Here is a 22,013-nt window from a genome sequence, read left to right as displayed (position 1 = left end):
CCAACGTGAACAGAAGAGGTTACTTTATACCTCCTCACACACATGCACCTGTCTTTTACAGAGATAAGGAGGATATTTGTTTAATTCTGAAAGATGAGCAATGACATAATTAAGTGCCTCTTCTGATGGATGACGCAGCCGTGGATTCTGCCTTCTTCTTACCCTGCCAATGGCTTCTCCCTGCAGCTGACTCTCAAATGTCTTAGTCTCTGACTGTTAATAATTAATGGGGACTGTTAGTGTGTGATGGGATGTGAAGCTGCCTTATTCACATGTATAACCACTTACACACTAAGCCCTTTTTTGATACGCCTTTCCAAAAATGCATAGCCAAAAAAAAAAACCAGTAATCTCCATTCAGACACAACAGTCTTGTATTGGTGTTTCAGGAAGGATGCAGATTGTGCGTGACACTTATGAAATCCACTTAACATGGCTTTTCAGAATGGTTGCCTTTGAAATAGTCATGGCTTAGAGTGAGCTGTAAAGACCCTGGATGGTATCAAGGGGCTTCACTGTAAGCAACTTGTCTTTCCCTTTTTCCAGAGCAGGATTTTTCTGGGTTGGTGGTGGAGCTCGTTCAGTATGCCATATGGCAGGCCTTCCATTTAGGGTATGTTATTCTGATTCACTTCTCCCAATATTTTGTTATGAAAAATTCCAAACATACAGTGAAACTGAAAGAACTGAACCATGTACATCCATATACCCACCACCTAGATTTTACCATTAACATTTTCTAAAATTGCTCTCATTTCTATCTGTTCTTCTATCCATCCATCAATCCATTATTTTTAATGCATTTCAAAGTAAATTGGAAATATCTGTACTTTTCACCCTCAAGTGCTTCAGTATTCATATTATTGACTATAGTTCAATATTATTTATAATTTTTTAGGTAAAGTTTATATAAAGTAAAATGCACATACCTTCATTAGACTATTTGATAAGTTTTGACAAATACCAACACCTGTGCACTAAAAACATCATCAAGATAAAGAACCATCACCCAAACAATTTCCTCATGCCCCTCCGCTGGTAAACTTCATGACTGTTCCCACCCTCAGGACCCACTGTTCTGATTTTTTTCCCACCACTGATTAGAATATAAATGGGATCATTTTGTGCAGTCATTCTTTCACTCGGCATTGTGTTTTGAGATTCCCATCAATCATTTCATGGATCAGTAATTTATTCCTTTTGATTGCTGAGTAGTTACTATACCACAGTAGTTATTTATTCATTCTCCTGTTGTTGGACACCTTTGCTATTTACAGTTTGGAAACACCATGAATAAAGTTGACATTCTTGGATATATTTTTTACACGTATTTTTCTTGGGTAAATACCTAAGAATAGAATAAGTGAGTCATAGGGTAGGTATATACTTAGCTTTGTAAGAAACCACCAGACTTGTTTCCAAAGTGGTTGTACCATTTTAGACACAAACAATAAGGTATGAATGTTCTTGTTGCTCCATATCCTCACCAAGTATTGTCAGTATTTTTAAATTTTAGTGATTTTGGTGGGAGTGTAGTGGTGTTTAACTTGCATTTTCCTAATGACTAATGATACTGAGCTTTTAGAATATCTTCTGCTGTTCAAATCTTTGTTCATTTTGTTTGTCCTTTATTATTGACTTATAGGAGTTCTTTCTTTTCTTTTTTTTTTTTTTTTTTACATCTTTATTGGAGTATAATTGCTCCACAATGGTGTGCTAGTTTCTGCATTACAACAAAATGAATCAGCTATACATATACATATGCCCCCACATCTCTTCCCTCTTGCGTCTCCTTCCCTCCCACCCCCACAGGCGGTCACAAAGCACCGAGCCGATCTCCCTGTGCTATACGGCTGCTTCCCACTAGCTATCTATTTTACGTTTGGTCGTGTATATATGTCCATGCCACTCTCCACTCTCTCGCTTTGTCACAGATTACCCCTCACCTTCCCCATATCCCCAAGTCCACTCTCTAGTAGGTCTGTGTCTTTATTCCTGTCTTACCCCTAGGTTCTTCATGACATTTTTTTTTCTTAAATTCCATATGTATGTGTTAGCATATGGTATTTGTCTTTCTCTTTCTGACTTATTTCACTCTGTATGACAGACTCTAGGTCCATCCACCTCATTACAAATAGCTCAATTTCGTTTCTTTTTATGGCTGAGTAATATTCCATTGTATATATGTGCCACATCTTCTTTATTCATTCATCCAATGATGGACACTTAGGTTGCTTCCATCTCCGGGCTATTGTAAATACAGCTGCAATGCACATTTTGGTGCATGACTCTTTGTGAATTATGGTTTTCTCAGGGGTATGCCCAGTAGTGGGATTGCTGGGTCGTATGGCAGTTCTATTTGTAGTTTTTTAAGGAACCTCCATACTGTTCTCCATAGTGGCTGTACCAATTCACATTCCCACCAGCAGTGCAAGAGTGTTCCCATTTCTCCACACCCTCTCCAGCATTTATTGTTTCTAGATTTTTTGATGATGGACATTCTGACTGGTTTGAGATGATATCTCATTGTAGTTTTTTTTTTTTTTTTTTTTTTTTTTTTGCGGTATGCGGGCCTCTCACTGTTGTGGCCTCCCCTGTTGCAGAGCACAGGTTCCGGAGGCGCAGGCTCAGCGACCATGGCTCACTGGCCCAGCTGCTCCGCGGAATGTGGGATCCTCCCGGACCGGGGCACGAACCCGCGTCCCCTGCATCGGCAGGCGGACTCTCAACCACTGCGCCACCAGGGAAGCCCCCTCATTGTAGTTTTGATTTGCATTTCTCTAATGATTAATGATGCTGAGCACTCCTTCATGTGTTTGTTGGCAGTCTGTATATCTTCTTTGGAGAAATATCTATTTAGGTCTTCTGCCCATTTTTGGATTGGGTTGTTTGTTTTTTTGTTATTGAGCTGCTTATAAATTTTGGAGATTAATCCTTTGTCAGTTGCTTTATTTGCAAATATTTTCTCCCGTTCTGAGGGTTGTCTTTTTGTCTTGTTTATGGTTTCCTTTGCTGTGCAAAAGCTTTGAAGTTTCATTAGGTCCCATTTGTTTATTTTTGTTTTTATTTCCATTTCTCTAGGAGGTGGGTCAAAAAGGACCTTGCTGTGATTTATGTCATAGAGTGTTCTGCCTATGTTTTCCTCTAAGAGTTTGATAGTTTCTGGCCTTACATTTAGGTCTTTAATCCATTTTGAGCTTATTTTTATGTATGGTGTTAGGGAGCGATCTAATCTCATACTTTTACATGTACCTGTCCAGTTTTCCCAGCACCACTTATTGAAGAGGCTGTCCTTTCTCCACTGTACATTCCTGCCTTCTTTATCAAAGATAAGGTGACCATATGTGCGTGGGTTTATCTCTGGGCTTTCTATCCTGTTCCATTGATCTATCTTTCTGTTTTTGTGCCAGTACCATACTGTCTTGATTATTGTAGCTTTGTAGTATAGTCTGAAGTCAGGGAGCCTGATTCCTCCAGCTCCATTTTTCGTTCTCAAGATTGCTTTGGCTATTTGGGGTCTTTTGTGTTTCCATACAAATTGTGAAATTTTTTGTTCTAGTTCTGTGAAAAATGCCAGTGGTAGTTTGACAGGGATTGCACTGAATCTGTAGATTGCTTTGGGTAGTAGAGTCATTTGCACAATGTTGATTCTTCTAATCCAAGAACATGGTATATCTCTCCATCTATTTGTATCATCTTTAATTTCTTTCATCAGTGTCTTATAATTTTCTGCATACAGGTCTTTTGTCTCCTTAGGTAGGTTTATTCCTAGATATTTTATTCTTTTTGTTGCAATGTTAAATGGGAGTGTTTTCTTGATTTCACTTTCAGATTTTTCATCATTAGTATATAGGAATGCCAGAGATTTCTGTGCATTAATTTTGTATCCTGCTACTTTACCAAATTCATTGATTAGCTGTAGTAGTTTTCTGGTAGCATCTTTAGGATTCTCTATGTATAGTATCATGTCATCTGCACACAGTGACAGCTTTACTTCTTCTTTTCCGATTCGGATTCCTTTTATTTCCTTTTCTTCTCTGTTGCGATGGCTAAAGCTTCCAAAATTATGTTGAATAAGAGTGGTGAGAGTGGGCAACCTTGTCTTGTTCCTGATCTTAGTGGAAATGCTTTCAGTTTTTCACCATTGAGGACGATGTTGGCTGTGGGTTTGTCATATATGGCCTTTATTCTGTTGAGGAAAGTTCCCTCTATGCTTACTTTCTGCAGGGTTTTTATCATAAATGGGAGTTGAATTTTGTCGAAAGCTTTCTCTGCATCTATTGAGATGACCATATGGTTTTTCTCCTTCAATTTGTTAATATGGTGTCACGTTGATTGATTTGTGTATATTAAAGAATCCTTGCATACCTGGAATAAACCCCACTTGATCATGGTGTATGATCCTCTTAATGTGCTGTTGGATTCTGTTTCCTAGTATTTTGTTGAGGATTTTTGCATCTATGTTCATCAGTGATATTGGCCTGTAGTTTTCTTTCTTTGTGACAACCTTGTCTGGTTTTGGTATCAGGGTGATGGTGGCCTCGTAGAATGAGTTTGGGAGTGTTCCTCCCTCTGCTATATTTTGAAAGAGTTTGAGAAGGATAGGTGTTAGCTCTTCTCTAAATGTTTGATAGAATTCATCTGTGAAGCCATCTGGTCCTGGCCTTTTCTTTGTTGGAAGATTTTTAATCACAGTTTCAATTTCAGTCCTTGTGATTGGTCTGCTCATATATTCTATTTCTTCCTGGTTCACTCTCAGCAGGTTGTGCATTTCTAAGAATTTTTCCATTTCTTCCAGGTTGTCCATTTTATTGGCATAGAGTTGCTTGCAGTAATCTCTCATTATCTTTTGTATTTCTGCAGTGTCAGTTGTTACTTCTCCTTTTTCGTTTCTAATTCTATTGAATTGAGTCTTCTCCCTTTTTTTCTTGATGAGTCTGGCTAATGGTTTATCAATTTTGTTTATCTTCTCAAAGAACCAGCTTTTAGTTTTTTTGATCTTTGCTATCGTTTCCTTCATTTCTTTTTCATTTATTTCTGATCTGATTTTTATGATTTCTTTCCTTCTGCTAACTTTGGGGTTTTTTGTTCTTCTTTCTCTAATTGCTTTAGGTGCCGGGTTAGGTTGTTTATTCAAGATGTTTCCTGTTTCTTAAGGTAGGATTGTATTGCTATAAACTTCCCTCTTAGGACTGCTTTTGCTGCAACCCATAGGTTTTGGGTCGTCGTGTCTCCATTGTCATTTGTTTGTAGGTATTTTTTTATTTCCTCTTTGATTTCTTCAGTGATCACTTCATTATTAAGTAGTGTATTGTTTAGCCTCCATGTGTTTGTACTTTTTACAGGTCTTTTCCTGTAATTAATATCTAGTCTCATAGCGTTGTGGTCAGAAAAGATAGTTGATACAATTTCAACTTTCTTAAATTTACCAAGGCTTGGTTTGTGACCCAAGTTATGATCTATCCTGGAGAATGTTCTATGAGCACTTGAGAAAAATGTGTATTCTGTTGTTTTTTGGATGGAATGTCCTATAAATATCAATTAAGTCCATCTTGTTTATTATATCATTTAAAGCTTGTGTTTCCTTATTTATTTTCATTTTGGATGATGTGTCCATTGGTGAAAGTGGGGTGTTAAAGTCCTCTACTATGAATGTGTTACTGTCGATTTCCCCTTTTATGGCTGTTAGTATTTGCCTTATGTATTGAGGTGCTCCTATGTTGGGTGCATAAATATTTATAATTGTTATATCTTCTTCTTGGATCGATCCCTTGATCATTATGTAGTGTCCTTGTCTCTTGTAATAGTCTTTATTTTAAAGTCTATTTTTTCTGATATGAGAAATGCTACTCCAGCTTTCTTTTGGTTTCCATTTGCATGGAATATCTTTTTCCATCCCCTTACTTTCAGTCTGTATGTGTCTCTACGTCTGAAGTGGGTCTCTTGCAGACAGCATATATATGGGTCTTGTTTTTGTATCCATTCAGCCAAATCTGTGTCTTTTGGTGGGAGCATTTAGTCCACTTACATTTAAGGTAATTATCAATATGTATGTTCCTCTTCCCATTTTCTTAATTGTTTTGGGTTTGTTATCGTAGGTCTTTTCCTTCTCTTGTGTTTCTTGCCTAGAGAAGTTCCTTTAGCATTTGTTGTAAAGCTGGCTTGGTGGTGCTGGACTCTCTCAGCTTTTGCTTGTCTGTAAAGGTTTTAATTTCTCCATCAAATCTGAATGAGATCCTTGCTGGGTAGAGTAATCTTGATTGCAGGTTTTTCTCCTTCATCACTCTACATATGTCCGGCCAGTCCCTTCTGGCTTGCAGAGTTTCTGCTGAAAGATCAGCTGTTAACCTTATGGGGATTCCCTTGTGTGTTATTTGTTGTTTTTCCCTTGCTGCTTTTAATATGTTTTCTTTGTATTTAATTTTTGACAGTTCGATTAATATGTATCTTGGCATATTTCTCCTTGGATTTATCCTGTATGGGACTCTCTGTGCTTCCTGGACTTGATTAACTATTTCCTTTCCCATATTAGGGAAGTTTTCAACTATAATCTCTTCAAATATTTTCTCAGTCCCTTTCTTTTTCTCTTCTTCTTCTGGAACCCCTATAATTCGAATGTTGGTGCATTTAATGTTGTCCCGGAGGTCTCTGAGACTGTCCTCAGTTCTTTTCATTCTTTTTTCTTTATTCTGCTCTGCAGTAGTTATTTCCACTATTTTATCTTCCAGGTCACTTATCCGTTCTTCTGCCTCAGTTATTCTGCTATTGATCCCATCTTGAGTATTTTTAATTTCATTTATTGTGTTGTTCATCATTGCTTGTTTCATCTTTAGTTCTTTTAGGTCCTTGTTAAATGTTTCTTGCATTTTGTCTCTTCTATTTCCAAGATTTTGGATCATCTTTACTATCATTATTCTGAATTCTTTTTCAGGTAGACTGCCTATTTCCTCTTCATTTGTTAGGTCTGCTGGGTTTTTATCTTGCTCCTTCATCTGCTGAGTGTTTTTCTGTCTTCTCATTTTGCTTATCTTACTGTGTTTGGGGTCTCCTTTTTGTAGGCTGAAGGTTCGTAGTTCCTGTTGTTTTTGGTGTCTGTCCGCAGTGGCTAAAGTTGGTTCAGTGGGTTGTGTAGGCTTCCTGGTGAGGGGACTAGTGCCTGTGTTCTGGTGGATGAGGCTGGATCTTGTCTTTCTGGTGGGCAGGTCCACGTCTGGTGGTGTGTTTTGGGGTGTCTGTGGACTTATTATGATTTTAGGCAGCCTCTCTGCTAATGGGTGGGGTTGTGTTCCTGTCTTGCTAGTTGTTTGGCATAGGGTGTCCCGCACTGTACCTTGCTGGTCGTTGCGTGAAGCTGGGTGCTGGTGTTGAGATAGAGATCGCTGGGAGATTTTCGCCGTTTGATACTATGTGGAGCTGGGAGTTCTCTTGTGGACCAGTGTCCTGAAGTTGGCTCTCCCACCTCAGAGGCACAGCACTGACTCCTGGCTGCAGCACCAAGAGCCTTTCATCCACATGGCTGAGAATAAAAGGGAAAAAAAAGTAGAAAGAACGAAAGAAAGAAAGAGAGAAAGAAAGAAAGAAAGAAAGAAAGAAAGAAAGAAAGAAAGAAGGAAGGAAGGAAGGAAGGAAGCAGTGAGGGAGGGAGGGAGGAAGGAAGGAAGGAAGGAAGGAGGAAAGGAAGGAAAGAAAGAATATAAAATAAAGTTATTAAAATAAAAAATAATTATTAAGAAAAAAAAATTTTTTAAAGAAATAAAAAAAAAATAAACAGACGGATAGAACCCTAGGACAAATGGTGGAAGCAAAGCTATACAGACAAAATCTCACACAGAAGCATACACATACACACTCACAAAAAGAGGAAAAGGGGAAAAAATAATAAATCTTGCTCTCAAAGTCCACCTCCTCAATTTGGGATGATTCGTTGTCTATTCAGGTATTCCACAGATGCAGGGTACATCAAGTTGATTGTGGATCTTTAATCCGCTGCTTCTGAGGCTGCTGGGCGAGATTTCCCTTTCTCTTCTTTGTTCTCACAGCTCCCGGGTCTCAGCTTTGGATTCGGCCCACCTCTGCGAGTAGGTCGCCGGAGGGCATCTGTTGTTGTTCGCTCAGATAGGACGGGGTTAAAGGAGCAGCTGCTTCGGGGACTCTGGCTCACTCAAGCCGGGGGGAGGGAGGGGCGCGGAGTGCGGGGCGAACCTGCGGCGGCAGAGGCCGGCGTGACGTTGCACCAGCCTGAGGCGCGCCGTGCATTCTCCCGGGGTAGTTGTCCCTGGATCCCAGGACCCTGGCTGTGGCAAGCTGCACAGGCTCCCTGGAAGGGGGTTGTGGATAGTGACCTGTGTTTGCACACAGGCTTCTTGGTGGCGGCAGCAGCAGCCTTAGTGTCTCATGCCCGTCTCTGGGGTCCGCGCTTTTAGCCGCGGCTTGCGCCCGTCTCTGGAGCTCCTTTAAAGCAGCGCTCTTAATCCCCTCTCCTCGCGCACCAGGAAACAAAGAGGGAAGAAAAAGTCTCTTGCCTCTTCTGCAGGTCCAGACTTTTCCCCAGACTCCCTCCCAGCTAGCCGTGGTGCACTAACCCCCTGCAGGCTGTGTTCACGCCGCCAACCCCAGTCCTCTCCCGGCACTCCGACCGAAGCCCGAGCCTCAGCTCCCAGCCCCAACCGCCCTGGCAGGTGAGCAGACAAGCCTCTCGGGCTGGTGAGTGCCGGTCAACACCGATCCTCTGTGCGGGAATCTCCCCACTTTGCCCTCCGCACCCCTGTTGCTGTGCTCTCCTTCGCGGCTCCGAAGCTTTCCCGCTCTGCCACCCGCAGTCTCCGCCCGCGAAGGGTCTTCCTAGTGTGAGGAAACCTTTCCTCCTTCACAGCTCCCTCACACTGGTGCAGGTCCCGTCCCTATCCTTTTGTCTCTGTTTACTCTTTTTTCTTTTGCCCTACCCAGGTACGTGGGGACTTTCTTGCCTTTTGGGAGGTCTGAGGTCTTCTGCCAGCGTTCAGTAGGTGTTCTGTAGGAGTTGTTCCACATGTAGATGTATTTCTGGTGTATCTGTGGGGAGGAAAGTGATCTCCGCGTCTTACTCTTCCGCCATCTTCCCCTAGGTACGATGATTTCACGTGGCTGTAGGTAAGAGGCCTCAGTTCCTTGCCACATGTATCTCTCCTTAGGGCTGCTTGAGTGTCCTCATGACATGGCAGCAGGCTTACCCCAGGATGAGTGATCCGGCCCGCCGTCCCCACGACTGTCGCGGCTTCGGGCACCGGGGCCCCTCCAGAGCTGGCAGCCTCAGTGAGGCCGCCCTCCCCTCGGGCTCTGGGGCAGTTCCGTGACAGCGGAGGGAAGAGACCCTGAGCCGGGAGTTCCAGCTCTGCCAGGAGTTCTTTCTATTTTCTGAATACCATTCCTTTTTTGGATATATGTTTTAGAAATATTTTCTTCCAGTATGTAACTTGCCTACTCATTTTCAAATAGTAAATAATTTTTAAATGGTAGATCAACCTTCTGATGAGCAGGAGTTTTAAGTTTTGTTAAAGTCTAATTTAAGAATTTTTTTCTTTTCATGGTTATTTCTGTGTCCCATCTAAGGAAGCTTTGCCTACTCTCAAGTCATAAAAATATTCTGTGATTTTTTTTTTCCTAGAAGCGCTACAGTTTTAACTTTTATGTTTAAATCCATGATCCATCTCGAAGTAATTTTTGTGTGTGGTGAGAAGTAGGGGTCCGAGTCTCTTTTTATTCAATGGATGTGCAGTTGTTCCAGCACCACTTATTGAAAAGATTTTTGCATTTCTCATTGTGTTGGCCCCCTTTATCAAAAATTAATTGGGTGTACAAGTATGGGTCTATTTCTCAACTTTCTATTCTGTTCCACGGATCTATTACCACACTGCCTTGATTATTATAGTTTTATATAAGACTTGAAATCAGGTAGTATATGTCCTCCAACTCTTCTTTTTCAAGATTGCTTGGGATATTATAAGTCCTTTGAATTTTCATACAAATTTGAGGATCAGATTGTCAATTTTTACCCCCCAAAAAGCCTATTGGAATTATGGTAGGGATTACATTGAATCTATAGATAAAATTGGGGTGAATTGACATCTTAACAATATTGATTCTTCTAATCCATGAACATGAGATTTCTTTCCATTTATATAGGTCTTGTTTAATTTCTCTCAGCAGTGTTTTATAGCTTTCAGGGTATATAGATCTTGTCCATCTTTTTAAAAATTTATTTCTAAGCATGTAATTTTTATGCTATTGAAAATAAATATAAAAAAAATTTTTTCCAAATGTTAGCTGCTATAATGTGATTTGCTTTTGTGATGTCAATGTTTGGAAGCCAACCTTCCTCAGCATTTACATTATTACATTTAAAAAACCCTGGTTTTTTATCCCTTCAAAGAGGTAGCAAAGAGATGGAGTGGGTTTAGCCCCAGCCTGAGAGCTCGTGAACCAAACTTCAGTCCCAGTTTACCTCTTACAAGCTGTGTGAACTTGGTCAAGAATGATAGAATTTTGTCCCTGTTTCTGCTGCCACTCAACACAATCAAAATTTAACTCCTCATTCATTGTAGTCGTTTCTGTAATATCTGTAGAGATAAAACTTTTAACTCTGGTTCACTAACACATTTGAAAATCTGGTAGAAGCCTTGAATTTTCTCCCCAGAGAAATGTATATACACACACACACACACACACAGAATTCTGTGTGCAACTTTAGGATGTGCAGGAAGTCTCTGAAGCCTTTTGGGATCCACAGACCTCCTAATTATGAAGCGTTCTAGAGTGGGAGCTCTAAGGGCTGATTGCTTTCACTTCTGCGTCTTCAGACCCAGCACAGTATGGAATGAGGGCTACCATTCTAAGTCCCATGCCTTTGTGGAGTTTTCTAGGCAGAGAGGGTCTAGATTTCCACACCCACAGGATTTGACCTGCCTTTCTTCCTCCACTAGATACCATATCCCTCTGAGGGATATAGCAGTGGGACAGTTTGGCGGGCTACTAGCTCTCTCACCAAAGCCTTTGCTTCTCTGTTGCTGTTGGTAAGGTCAGCCTGGCAGCCGCAGTTTCCTGCCAGGCAGCTCGCTCCAGGCCATCGTCTAGCTGCAGAATCTTCCCCGAGCTGTGTTCAGCTTCCCCATGCCTTCACAGATGGCCCCATGCAGGAAGGGCCTCCAGCAGGGTGCAGGTGCCAAAGTCTGCTGTACTTGGTGACACTGGCAGCATTTCAGGGCAACCCCTTTCTCTTGCTAAAGCCTCCAGATTTATGTCTTGGAGAGCATATCCCACTCTCTGATGATTCCCAAGAGCAGCGCTGGCAGTGGAGGTCATGCTATGTATGTGCTTTTGTCCACCCAGGTGCCGGGGACATGGGCAGCAAACTATCCATGCCAGGTGGCGACCCCACAGCACAGAGCCCCAGGACGGAAGGCATTCATGCCGCATACAAGCGAGGAGACGCCAGCAGAGCCCAGCACCTGCTCAGAGAAGCTTGTGATGAGAGCACGTCCCAGCTGGAAAAGGTAAGGTCAATGCCAGCCCCTCTGGCCAGAACTGGGGACCCAGGTTGGGCGAGGGTTACCACTAAAGTTGTTTTCTTGTTATCATTATAATCATAATGAGGATTTCTATTGTGTTATGAATACCTTGTTTCTCATATAAACTTACGGGTGCCAGTCCTTTCGAGTGGACTTCTCAGCCTGTCATCACCTAAGCACACTGCTCCTGCCTTCCCAGGGGACAGGGAGGGGGTCACAGAAATATAAAGGACAAAATGGCAATCTGAAGGTTTAACTTTATTCTTTTACACTTTTTTCCACTATAAAAATAGTACATGCTCAAAAAAGAAAAATTTTTAAATATATAAAAGTAAAGAAAAAAAGAACAAGAAAGTAATCATATTCCTAATCCATCCAAACAATCCCACTTAGCATTTTTGGTATACTCTCTTCCAGGCTGCTGATCTGAACATTCATTTTGTCGTTGTTATTGTTTCTAATATAGATACAAGCCTATTTATGTATAGTTTTACATACTGCTTTTTCTCACATAATATTATACGAACAATTTTCTGTATAAGTTCCTTATGAGCGTCACCTTCAATGGCTACATGACATTCCATCTAGTAGAGACAGTGTCACTTACCTGGCTGTTCCTTTTGGTTAGATATTTGTATTGTTTCTAATTTTTTACTACTGTAAATCATGCTGTATTGAATGTTTGTTGCCTAATCCTTTTCTTATTGTCAATATATTTTCTCAGCCTAGGTTAACAGGAATTGAGAATGTGGGTATGAGCAATTTTTAAATTTTGAAACACATGCCAAACTTTTCCAAAAAGCTTGTAGAGATCAACCATCTTGCCCACCTACAGCTTGAGAAGACCATTGCCACATTCTGGTCCTTGTGGGAAATTCTTATTGGCTGTTAACCATGGAAGCACTTTACTGATGCAATACTTTGATTAGCACAAGTTTAATGTCTCCATATAATTAATAGTTGGAAATAACTCAATTACTAAACCTGTTCTCAAAATTGTAAGAGAATTTTTTGGGGGGAATTGGCAAGTACATGTGCTTGAGAATTATTGAGGGGAGGGCATTTTTGATTCCTCCTATTATGAATTCACAGCATATATGGCCAAAGGCCTCTCTTCTTATGGGGAGAACTGGGATGCACACATGAGCAGGTCAGACTTTTTGGCCCCTTGGGTTGACACTGGGTGGCTTCCCACAAGGAGGGCTGTTCAGCAGACAGCCTAGAGTCTGTGCCTCCCTCCGCCCATGTCAGTAGTCTGCCCTGGTTGTGATATCACGCCCATGCATTCATGGGTTGGCCCACTCACAAATTCGTTAGCATGGCTGCCCTCTGTGAGCTGGGTTCCTTATACCCACTTCCCTCAATGCCTTCCATGAAGGAGATTAAGGGGAGTTGTAATGATCCCCATTTTATTATGAAGGAACTGGAGTACAGTGCTGTCAAGGCACTTGTCCAAAGACACATAGGTGGTAAGTGGCAGAGCCAGGATTCAACGTGGCATGTCCATTTGGCACCTACGTCAGTGTCCTGTGCCTGACTCTTCAGTCGAGAACCAGCATGACACTGGACCGAGGAACCCACAGTCTAGCAGAGGAGCCAGAGACATGGGGGTGGGTACACACAAATACAAGATGGCTTTTGGGGGACAATGGAATAGTCTAGCTCTTGCTGGTGGTGATTGTGATTGAGTTATACCTAGTCAAAATTCATCAAAGTGCAGTAAAAAGGGTGAATTTACTATGCATAAATTATATCTTAAGAAACCTGACTTTAAAGCAATACAGGAGAGCATGTGTTCAGGCTCAAATGACCTGTGTGGCAAGATGAATAAGTGTCCATTCAAGGTACCGCAGCCTCGGTGAGAGAGCCGAAAAAGCTTTAGCTATGCACAGACGGTGACAGAGGCCTCCCAGTGCAAGGGACGCTGTGAGCAAGGAGATGGGGCATGTGCTGACCTTTGACTGAGAAAAAGACCAGGCTTCCTGTGAGAAGAGGGCTCTCAGAGGCACAAACCTAAGGCAAAGGACAGCAGCCCTGGCTTGCACATTCAAATAACATGAAGAATTTTGATACCTGCCTGAGATATCTTTCATGATGCTGTTCCAAAGAAATAGAATACGAGACATTTATAAGATCAAACTTTCTAATAGTCACATTAAAAAAGTAAACAGAAACAGGTAGAATTTTAATAATCTATTTTATTTAACCAGCATATATTAAAGATCATCATTTCAACATGTAATCAGTATAAAAATTGACAAGATAGTTTACCCTTTTCGTACTAGGTCTTTGAAATCCCATGTGATTTTACACGTTCAGCACATGTCACTTTGTATGAGCCACATTTCAAGCCTCATCAGCCACATGTGGCTGGTGCTGCTGTCCTGGGCAGCACAGCTCCAATCTTGCCCATGGACTTCGTGAAGCATTTAGAGTCAATTTTCTTGGCAGTTCCCAACAGCACTCGTCTTGCTGACATCTTGGCCCTGTTCTGTTTTGACCAGGGCCAGCTCCTGAGCATCTCTGCGGCCTATGGGGATCTGGAGACCGTCCGGTATCTTCTCACTGAGAGACTGGTGGAGCTGCCGACGGAGCCCACCGACGACAACCCAGCCGTGGTGGCAGCACAGTTTGGGCACACTGATGTCGTGCAGGAATTACTCGAGTCTTTGCCAGGTAAATCCCAGAGCATGAGCTCTTCACCACCTCTCAGGGACCCTCTTTTCTTAGGAACCAGGCAGGTATTTGGGGGGGCTGCACTTCAAAATGTTTATGTCTTCACACTGTTTACCAGTCATGAGATCCAGAAATCTGGGAGTATTCTTTAAAGCAGTTTTAGGTTCACAGAAGAACTGATAAACAAGTACCGAGTATTCTCATATACCATCTCCCACAGTTTCCCTATTATTTGCGTTTTGTGTGAGTTGTTAAAATTGATGAACCAATATTGACACGTTATTACTAATTGAAGCCCATAATTGACATTAGGGTTGTATATCTCTGGCTTTTGACAAATGTGTAATGACATATTTCCACCATTACTGCATCATACAGAATTGTTTCACTGCCCTAATAATCGTCTGTGTTCCACCTATTTATCCCTCTCTCTCCCAACCCCTGGCAGCCACTGATCTCTTTACTGTCTCCATAGTTTTGCCTTTTCCAGAATGACATATAGTTGGATTCATACAGTACATAGCCTTTTCAGATTGACTACTTCCACTTAGCAATTTGCATTCAAGTTTCCTCCATGTCTTTTCATGGCTTGAGAGCTCATATATATATTTTTTTATTACTGAATAACATTACATTGTCTGGATGTACCATGCTATGTTGCTTTTTTAAATAACAAGTTAATTTTTTCTCTGGTGGACTCAAGGTGTCCTGATCTCCTTTGATTTCATATGATGGCCTTGGATCTGTGACACTGTTTAAGTCCAGGCATCACTACAGCTATAGGCTGAGGCATTGCCTTAGAGTGGTCTTGGGAGTTAGGATTTTGTGAGGGAGTGGGGCCAGCTTCATGGGTATGTGACAGTGCAGTCACACAGAGCCCTGCACTTAGAAGGGCCCCACACTTAGTTTAACACTCTGCAGTTGCACCCTTGAAATTTTTTTTTAAAGATTTTTTTTTGATGTGGACCATTTTTAAAGTCTTTATTGAATTTGTTACAATGTTGCTTCTGTTTTATATTTTGGTTTTTTGGCTACGAGACATGTGGCATCTTAGCTCCCCAACCAGGGATCAAACCCACACCCTCTGCATTGGAAGGCAAAGTCTTAACCACTGGACTGCCAGGGAAGTCCCAGCCCTCTTGAAATTTTTAATAATTTTTAAACAAGGGACCCCATTTTTTTGTTTTTTCTGGCTGCGTTGGGTCTTTGTTGCTGCTCACAGGCTTTCTCTAGTTGTGGCGAGCGGGGGCTATTCTTCATTGTGGTGCACGGGCTTTTCATTGCAGTGGCTTCTCTTGTTGCAGTGCATGGGCTCTAGGCACGTGGGTTTCTGTAGTTGCAGCACGCGGGCTCAGTAGTTGCGGCACGCGGGCCCTAGAGCCCATGGGCTTCAGTAGTTGCGGCATGTGGGCTCTGTAGTTGCGGCGCGTGGGCTCTAGGGCGTGTGGGCTTCAGTAATTGTGGCATTCAGGCTCAGTAGTTGTGGCTCGCAGGCTCTAGAGCACAGGCTCAGTAGTTGTGGCACATGGGCTTAGTTGCTCCACGGCATGTGGGATCTTCCAGGACCAAGGATCGGACCCATGTCCCCTGCATTGGCAGGTGGATTCTTAACCACTGCACCACCAGGGAAGTCCAAGGGATCCCATTTTTAAATTTTTCATGGGACCGCACAATTATGCAGTACTACTGTTAGAGGGTGTCCAGCTATGTGCTTTGAGGTAGATTTGTGCTCAGATTTGGTTCCAAGCTGGCATGCCTCTCCTGTGGCTGGAAGGAGAATGAGTTTATGAACAGAAATCAGGGCACTGTTAGGGCCCATAGATGCTGTTTGAGTCGAGCAAGGTATAGGAGGGCAGGAAGGAGCCAAAGCTGATTCCCTCTCCTCGGAGATCTCCAAGAGTAGCTCTGTTCTAGTCCCAAAGAGTCTATGCCAGCTGACTCACTCATCTCATTGGACAGCTTACGTTTATTGAGCATTTTCCAAGTACTGGCCACACTGAAGAACTTGATAGACACAGAGCCTTTCTAAAAAGGTGATCCCAGCCCTTTAGTAGGTCCTGGTCAAGCAGAGGAAATTGAGGCAGAAAGGTGTAACCATGCGAAGGTTGAAATATTTACACAGTGGTCTGCAAGCACACATCAGGGAATGGTCTTGTCTGGGTGCAGGCTGGAGTCTTCAGAGGGAACTGACATCTGAGCCAGGCTTTGCAGGCTAAGTAGGAGTTTACTTGGCAGACAAGCAAGGGAAGAGCCTGGTTTGCCTGCTTTTGCAGAGCAGGGAGCTTGGGTGGACCTGAGCATGGTTCTCAGCTGCTTGCAGGGGTGTCCTGTCTTTAACTCAACTCAGGACAGAGCTGCTGAGGACTGAAGGAGTCCAGTGCGTTGTGCTGGGCCCTGTGGGGAGTGCAGAGGTGGGCAAAACAGTTTGTGTTCTCTGGGAATTCCCAGCCTGTAGGGAAGGTAGCCACTGTCGAGAGTAAGGTAAGACAAGAGACAGCTAGAGAATGAAGGCAGGGTTCAAGAAGAGGATGGATGAGAGGTCCATGGGGTGTGGGTACATCATTATGTAATTATGAACATCATTTGAAGGACATCATTAATGTAATTCCTGGTCTTGTAGCTGAGCACGGCTGAAGAGAAGGAGGAGGTGGAAAGATGGGCTCTATGAGTGTTGCTGGATTTGGACCTTATAGAATACATGTAGGGGTTTGTACGGTTAAGAGAGCACCCTTTGGTTTTAGATAAAGCAGAACTTAAGGCTTGACTTTACCATTTACCAACTGTGGGACCCTCAGCAAGTTCCCAAGTCTCCCTGAGCTCCGGTTTCCTCATATTAAAATTATGACTGTGAAATACAGGGCTTGCCTCCTAAGAATGACACATTTACATCCTCAACAGAAGTTAGCAGCATGATGACTGCACTTCTCATAGCCAGATATCTGGTAGTAATGGAGAGGGGTAATTTGTTTTCTGTTCATATACCTCCTCCTTTGAATTGTTCATTTTTGTTATCAGTTGAGGGCAAAGAAGGGACATTTATTTAACACCTGCTACAGCCCAGGCATAATGCCAGGTACCTTATGTGGTGGGTTTTAATTCTTGCCTTCTCTGCCTCACCCCTATTTCCTGGTCAGTTTCCTATCACAGAGGGAGGTTCACTCTCCCCAGGCTTCAGAGCACTTTGATTCCTGAGGACTTTTCCGCCTCTGGAAGTGAGACAGTGTTATGATGCAATTGGGAAGTGTCCGTGTGGAGGATGAGATCGTTTTTCCATGGCAGCTAGATCCAAAAGTCATTGCACTACTTTGAACTTGAAGATATTGTAACATTTCAGCCCACGCTCTCTCTGTTCATTCAGTGTGTTAAGTGTTATTTTATCCCGGAATTAAGTAGGCAGTTCTTTCAGGGAGTAATTCTCTAAGTTTTAGGCTGATCTATTTTTTTCATCAAAGTATTTTTTTAACTTATGAAAGTAATATATGTATATTACAGTAATTTGGAAATGCAGAAAAGTATTACTTTAAGAACATAATGACATATCATAATGAATTATGTCAGGCACTTGACAGAGGTTATGACAATTTATTGAGGCAGGCACTTGACACACACTATGTCATGTAATCCTCACATTAAACTTGGGAGGTGGGGTGTTATTATTCCCATTTTACTGATGGGTAGACTGAGTCACGAAGAGGGTAAGAAATTTCCCCAAGATGACACAGCTGAAATATTTTTTTTAATCTTTATTTTTGAGGTCAGATAAATTCACTATGTTTTTTTAAAAATATTTATTTGGTGGCACCAGGTCTTAGTTGTGGCAAGCGGGCTCCTTAGTTGTGGCATGCAAACTCTTAGCTGCAGCACACATGTGGCATCTAGTTCCCTGACCAGAGCTCGAACCCAGGCCCTCTGCATTGGGAGTGCAGAATCTTATCCACTGTGCCACCGGGGTCCCACACAGCTGAAATATTTCAATCCTGAACTGCCTATCTCCAAAACCCATATCCCTGTGTGTAATGCTGCTCTAGGGATGAGGTCAGGGCTGGGGGTGAGGAAGAGAGTAAGGGGATGCTCACAATCCCACTACCCAGAGATAACTCTGCAGCACTGAAGGTAGTTCTTTCTAGTCTTATTTCCACTGTTAAGATCACACTGTTTTGAATGCTGCTTTTGAATGCTGCTTTTCCTCAGTTGGTGTTATTCGATGAGCAGGTGGGTTTATAATGATGTGGGGAAATGTCATATGCAATTCAGAGGGACTTCCATAGACACTGTCAACTGGACGGAAGCAAATTTCAGCTGGAAATAGGGCCGTGATCAAAGGGGATTTCAGAGCAGGAACAACCAGTCCCTTCAGCCACCCTCTCCCTTTGTCCTGTCATCCCTGCCAGGTCCCTGCAGCCCCCAGCGATTACTGAACTGGATGCTGGCCTTGGCCTGCCAGCGGGGGCACCTGGCAGTGGTGAAGCTCCTGGTCCTGACGCATGGGGCCGACCCAGAGAGCTATGCAGTCAGGAAGAATGAGTTCCCTGTCATCGTGCGCCTGCCACTCTACGCGGCCATCAAGTCAGGTGGGTCCCCAGTCAGTACGCCCATGAAAGCCATCACCCTGTCAAGATGTGGGCCCATCCTTCACACTCAACTTCTGCTCTCCAATGGCCTTTGTGGAGGTTTTTGCAACTCTATTCTTTGCTTCTTCAAAAGGTCTGCCTCTTTCCTCCTTCCCCCTACTCAACTCCTGCAAGGGGATTTCAGTGACAGGGGCCAACCGTGGCAAATGGGACCATATTAGGAGGCACTTCAAAGGGCAAAGCCCCACAAAAGTTCTGTCACTAACAGGAACCTTCCGGCGTCAAGGGAGGTAATAGAGAAGTTCAACAGCACCAGTGCCCTTTTCATTTTTATTTCACATGTGAGTGTCTGCCCTTTTAGACAACTGTGACACACCTTGCATCCAAATGCCCTTAGCTCTCCACTTTCTGTCCTTTAGGGAATGAAGACATTGCCATATTCCTGCTTCGGCATGGGGCCTTTTTCTGTTCCTACATCTTACTGGACAGTCCTGACCCCAGCAAATATCTCCTCAGGAAGTATTTCGTCGAAGCAAGTGCCTTGCCTAGCAGTTGTCCGGGAAAAATGGTGAGTAGTCACTGTGGATGAAAAGAAGAGGTGGTGTATATATACAGTGGAATATTTTTCAGCCATGAGAAAGAAGTACATCCTTCGATTTGCAACAACATGGATGGACTTTGAGGACATTATGCTGAGAGAAAGAAGTCAGAGAAAGACAAATACTGTATGTTTTCACTTACATGTGGAATCTAAAAAAGGCAAACCATAGAAACAGAGTAGATGGTTTGCCAGCGCCTGGGGGGTGGGGCAAATGGGGAGATGTTGGTCATATAGCCGAAGTGTTGGTCACTTCAGCTAGAAGTTCCAGAGATCTAATGTGCAGCACTGATTACAGCTAATAGCACTGTATTATATACGTGAAAGTTTCCAAGAGAATAAAGCTTAAATGTTCTCACCACAAAAATGAAATAGTAATTAGGTGACATAGTACAGGTGTTAGCTAAGGCTACAGGTGGTAATCATTCTGCAGTATATAAATGTATCAAATCAACAGGTCATACATCTTAGCTTATACAATGTCGTATGTCAATTATTGCTCAATAAAACTGGGAAAAAAACACATACAGGAATTAGTTCTAGTTAGTTTACCATTTTAATAACAAAAATAATATTGCATTGTTTACATTATCTTCAACTTGACTTTTTAAATTTAGCACTCTATCACCGACTCCCCCTTTTGATCAGTCAATGTGGCTACATCTCATTCTTTTAAATACATGCCTTAAATCTAGAGTGAATGTAGCTTAGTTGACTCAGCCCTTTTCCTGTTGGTGGACATCTGGATTATTTCTGGTTTCACACTTTCACCAGCTTTACATGGGGATATCTATCCCCATACTTTGTCCAGCACTAGATGTCCAGGAACCTTTTAATTTTCATCACTCTGATGGGTAAAAATGGAATCTCCATGTTTTAATGCCCACATTTCTATTCTTAATAATATTGAGCATCTTTTCATATCATCATCAGTTATTTGCATTTCCCTTTATGTGAGTTGCCTGTTACAGTTTGTTGATTATTTTTCTCAAGGATTACTCACCTTTTCCTTCTCATTTTGGAGAGTCTTTTTGTATGTTAGAGATTTTAAGCCTTTGTTTATCATACATGTTGCCAATATTTTTCCCAATCCATTATTTGTCTTCTGTCTGTTATCTTTTGAGATAACAAAGATATAAGAATATATAATCAAATATGTTTGTTTTTTCCTTTATGGCATTTGGGTTATATAAGAAAGTCATTTCACCCTCGATTTTATATAAATATTCTCCTAGAGTCTTTTATACTATTTTTACTCTTTTATTTTTTATATTTTAAGCTTTAATTTTTCTTGTATTTATTTGTATATGTGGTTTGAGGGAGGGAATCTAGGATTCCTCTCTTCTAGGTGGATGATCAGTTATTCCAGCACAATTTTTAAAATAAGCTTTGATTTTCCCTCTGAATTGAAATGTCACTAATGCCATTTCCCCCAGTATATGCCTGTATACATTTTGGGATTCTCTGCACTGGTCCACTGGCCTATTAATCTGTTTCTGTTCAAATGCTATACTGTGTTGATTATAGGCATTTCATTTAAACCTTACAACCTGCTAATGCAAGTTTTCTACTCCTTATTTGCTTTTTTCAAAAATATCTTGACTGTTATCAGACATTCGTTTTTCCATTTTGTGCATTTCCCATGGTGACTCCCATGGCAATTTGTGCTGCGTTTATGTTCTTTGATGGGATTTTATAGTTTTCCTCATAAAGATTTCCTGAACCTATTTTGTTCATTTATTATTGTTTTTGCCACTGTTTGAATGGAATATATATAATTCTTATCCATTTCCAGCCTAATGTTGCTGGTATGAAGGAAAGCTCCTCTGTTTATTTATTTGTTTTACCCAGTCCCCTTACCAACTTGTCTTACTAATTCTAGTTTTTAGAGGAGTTCCTTGAAACTTTTAGGTATATTATCAAGTCATCTGCAAATTTAAAGCAGGTTTGTCTTGTCTTTTCTAATATTTATTTAACTTACTTTATTTCATGGCTTACTGATTATCAGCAGAAATGTCAAAAGTTGAATCATCTGAAAAGAGCAGATGTATCTCTCTTCCTGTTTTTAAATGTCTTGGCATCAGCAGTTTATGGTCATTTACTGTAGATTTTTGGTAAATAGACTTGTTATATTTAGGTAGTTTCCATGTATTCCTTTTTGCTTAGGATTTTTATTAGGAAATGTTGCTGAATTTTGTTGGATCTCTTTTTAGCAGCTATGGATATATTCACAGAGCTTTTCTACTTTAATTTGTTTATGTAATGAATGATGATGATAGATATTGACCCAATATTGAAATCTTGTAATAATGCTAATTGGTGTTTTTATGGCTGGATTTGACCTATTGATATTTTATTTACAGTTTTTGCATCTGTATTTATAGGTGAATTGATCTATAATTTTCTATTTTTATTATCTTTATGAGATTTTGGTATAAGACTATGTTAGCTTTACAGAATGACTTAGGGAACTTCCCATTTTATTACAATCTGGGGAAGTTTCATAGGAATTATTTATTGTTAAAGATTGATTAGATAAAGCAGGTCTTTGTTTTGGGACTTCTTTTGAAGTCATTGATCAATTCAGGTTGTCTGCTTTTGCTTATGTGCAGTTCAGGAGGTTAT

At 41.6% G+C, this 22,013-nt stretch overlaps 1 protein-coding gene across 6 annotated transcripts in view; it reads left to right on the top strand.

Annotated features, from left to right (window-relative positions):
- The window catches only part of LRRK1 (leucine rich repeat kinase 1), a 123,247-nt gene that overhangs the window by 36,235 nt on the left and 64,999 nt on the right, over positions 1-22,013 (top strand). For all 6 annotated transcript variants that reach the window (XR_010947285.1, XM_067755850.1, XM_067755853.1 and 3 more), the window contains exons 3-6: positions 11,365-11,528; positions 14,048-14,219; positions 18,611-18,790; positions 19,210-19,358. Coding sequence is in view for 5 of the 6 variants with exons in the window: in XM_067755850.1 (XP_067611951.1) it covers positions 11,365-11,528; positions 14,048-14,219; positions 18,611-18,790; positions 19,210-19,358 (665 nt within the window). In the remaining variant the exon portion in view is untranslated. The remainder of the gene's footprint in view (positions 1-11,364; positions 11,529-14,047; positions 14,220-18,610; positions 18,791-19,209; positions 19,359-22,013) is intronic.

The sequence above is a fragment of the Pseudorca crassidens genome, chromosome 1 (genome assembly GCF_039906515.1).
Source record: "Pseudorca crassidens isolate mPseCra1 chromosome 1, mPseCra1.hap1, whole genome shotgun sequence".
Lineage (NCBI taxonomy): Eukaryota > Metazoa > Chordata > Mammalia > Artiodactyla > Delphinidae > Pseudorca > Pseudorca crassidens.
Note: the sequence above shows the minus strand (reverse complement) of the source record. Positions and strands in the feature narration are given on the sequence as shown.